The following is a 1,815-nucleotide window of genomic DNA, read 5'->3' as shown; positions in this document are numbered from 1 at the left end:
AAAAAAAAAAAAAAAAAGAATCCAAGTCTCAGAAATGCTAAGGGATTTGCTCTAGGTGTCCCAGCTGGAATGTACTACAACCAGGGTTTCAACCCAGGTCCTGTTAGTTGTAGAGTCTGCATTCCCAAAATACTGTCTCCCCGAATGCTTACAGATCCAAAATCCTCAAGTGTAACCCGTGAGAATAAAGCCACAGCATTAGAACTATGAAAGGTCATTATGAAAACACGAGGACTGTTTAATCAAAGTACCTAGCGATCACATTTCAACCAGGATTTTACCTCTAATTCCAAGGCTTCTGAGAGTAATTTCCGGGCGTTTTTCCTAAGTGACTCTGTTTTGGGATCACTTCGGACTTCAATAGATGGCCTATCCACATGTTTCTCAATGAAAGTTTTCCATTCTGTGTAAACTTCTTTGGCAAGACAGGCCACTTCTGAATCTGGGTGTTTACGCATCTTGTTCACTGTGTGACCTGGAACAGGGGAGAGAAAACAAAGGAACAGTTGTTCTGTCTTCTGAAAAAGCACAGGACTAGATGGACTGATATGTGGCACTGAGAAAGTCATTCACACACCCAAGGATGTAAAGGCTCTTGTGCAGAAGAGAGCTGTTTCACAAAGCCTGAGATAACAGGATAATCACTGGGGACAACCATCGGGCTAGCCAGAGCAGTAAGTCATGCACTAGAAGTGTGAGCCACGGATCTTAAAAAGAACAACTAAAGCACCAATTCCTTAAACTCAAAAATTACAATAAAAGAAAACAAATTAAATATTTATCTTATTTTGATCAACGTTAGCATCTCTAAGAGTGGGGCTATGACACGGAGGTGGCACTTCATAGCTCCACCTATGAAGTAGTCTCCTCTCCTCCTCCAAAAGAGAAAATGAACCATAACCCGATTAGTCATGCAAAGGGAACTTCCAGTTTATAGGAAATATGAGAGAAAGAAGAATAAGTTAAATTACAGTGAGAGGAAACAGACAAATCCAGAATGTGGACATTATCCACGACAGCAGGTTTGGCTTCTTCAATAATGTCTTATTTTTTAAAGGGGGTAAGGTTAAGGACTGCTATAGACTAAAAGAGTCTTTTGAGTCTGAACTACCAAATGTGACATGTGACTGGGTGATTCAAATCCCGATCGGAACAAACCAACTGTTAAAAGATATTTTGAGATAAACAAGGAATATGAATATGCACGAGATACTAAATTATACCAGGGAATTATTGTAAATTTTGTTAAGCATGATAGCAATGGCACTGTGGTTACATAAGAAAATACCTGTATTTTTTAGAGAGGCATACACAGACGTCTGTAGAGCTGAAATGACAAAAGGTCTGAGATTCTACTTTAAAATACTTCAACCTCTTCCGACTTTGGTCTCTGTGCTTTTCCCAGAGTTTCCAAAGTGCCATGTTAGCACACAGCAGCCAGAGGTTCACAACCTGCCCTCAGTAGGAGCCACTGTGAGGAGGGCCCCAGGGAGAATTTGCCATTTTCGGTGGGAAATAAGTGGCAGTTACTAATTACGATGACTTTGCACTTGGATCTGGCTTTGCTGCATCCTTCTTTATAGTTAAGACACCAACTACTTAAGAAGTGAAATGTGGGCAGCGCCTGTGGCTCAGTGAGTAGGGCACCGGCCCCATATACAGAGGGTTCAAACGCAGCCCCGGCCAAACTTCAACAACAAAAAATAGCTGGGCGTTGTGGCAGGCGCCTGTAGACCCTACTGGCCTAAGCCCAGGAGCTGGAGGTTGCTCTGAGCTGTGTGACACCATGGTGCTCTATGGAGGGCAACAAAGTGA

At 42.3% G+C, this 1,815-nt stretch overlaps 1 protein-coding gene across 2 annotated transcripts in view; it reads right to left on the bottom strand.

Moving 5' to 3' along the window:
- The window catches only part of TCEANC2 (transcription elongation factor A N-terminal and central domain containing 2), a 53,084-nt gene that overhangs the window by 13,108 nt on the left and 38,161 nt on the right, over positions 1 to 1,815 (bottom strand). For both annotated transcript variants that reach the window (XM_003793109.3, XM_023515127.1), the window contains exon 4: positions 282 to 475. In XM_003793109.3, the coding sequence (XP_003793157.1) occupies positions 282 to 475 (194 nt within the window). The remainder of the gene's footprint in view (positions 1 to 281; positions 476 to 1,815) is intronic.

Source organism: Otolemur garnettii, unplaced genomic scaffold (genome assembly GCF_000181295.1).
Source record: "Otolemur garnettii isolate 467f Iridium unplaced genomic scaffold, OtoGar3 scaffold00066, whole genome shotgun sequence".
Taxonomy (NCBI): Eukaryota; Metazoa; Chordata; class Mammalia; order Primates; family Galagidae; genus Otolemur; species Otolemur garnettii.
Note: the sequence above shows the minus strand (reverse complement) of the source record. Positions and strands in the feature narration are given on the sequence as shown.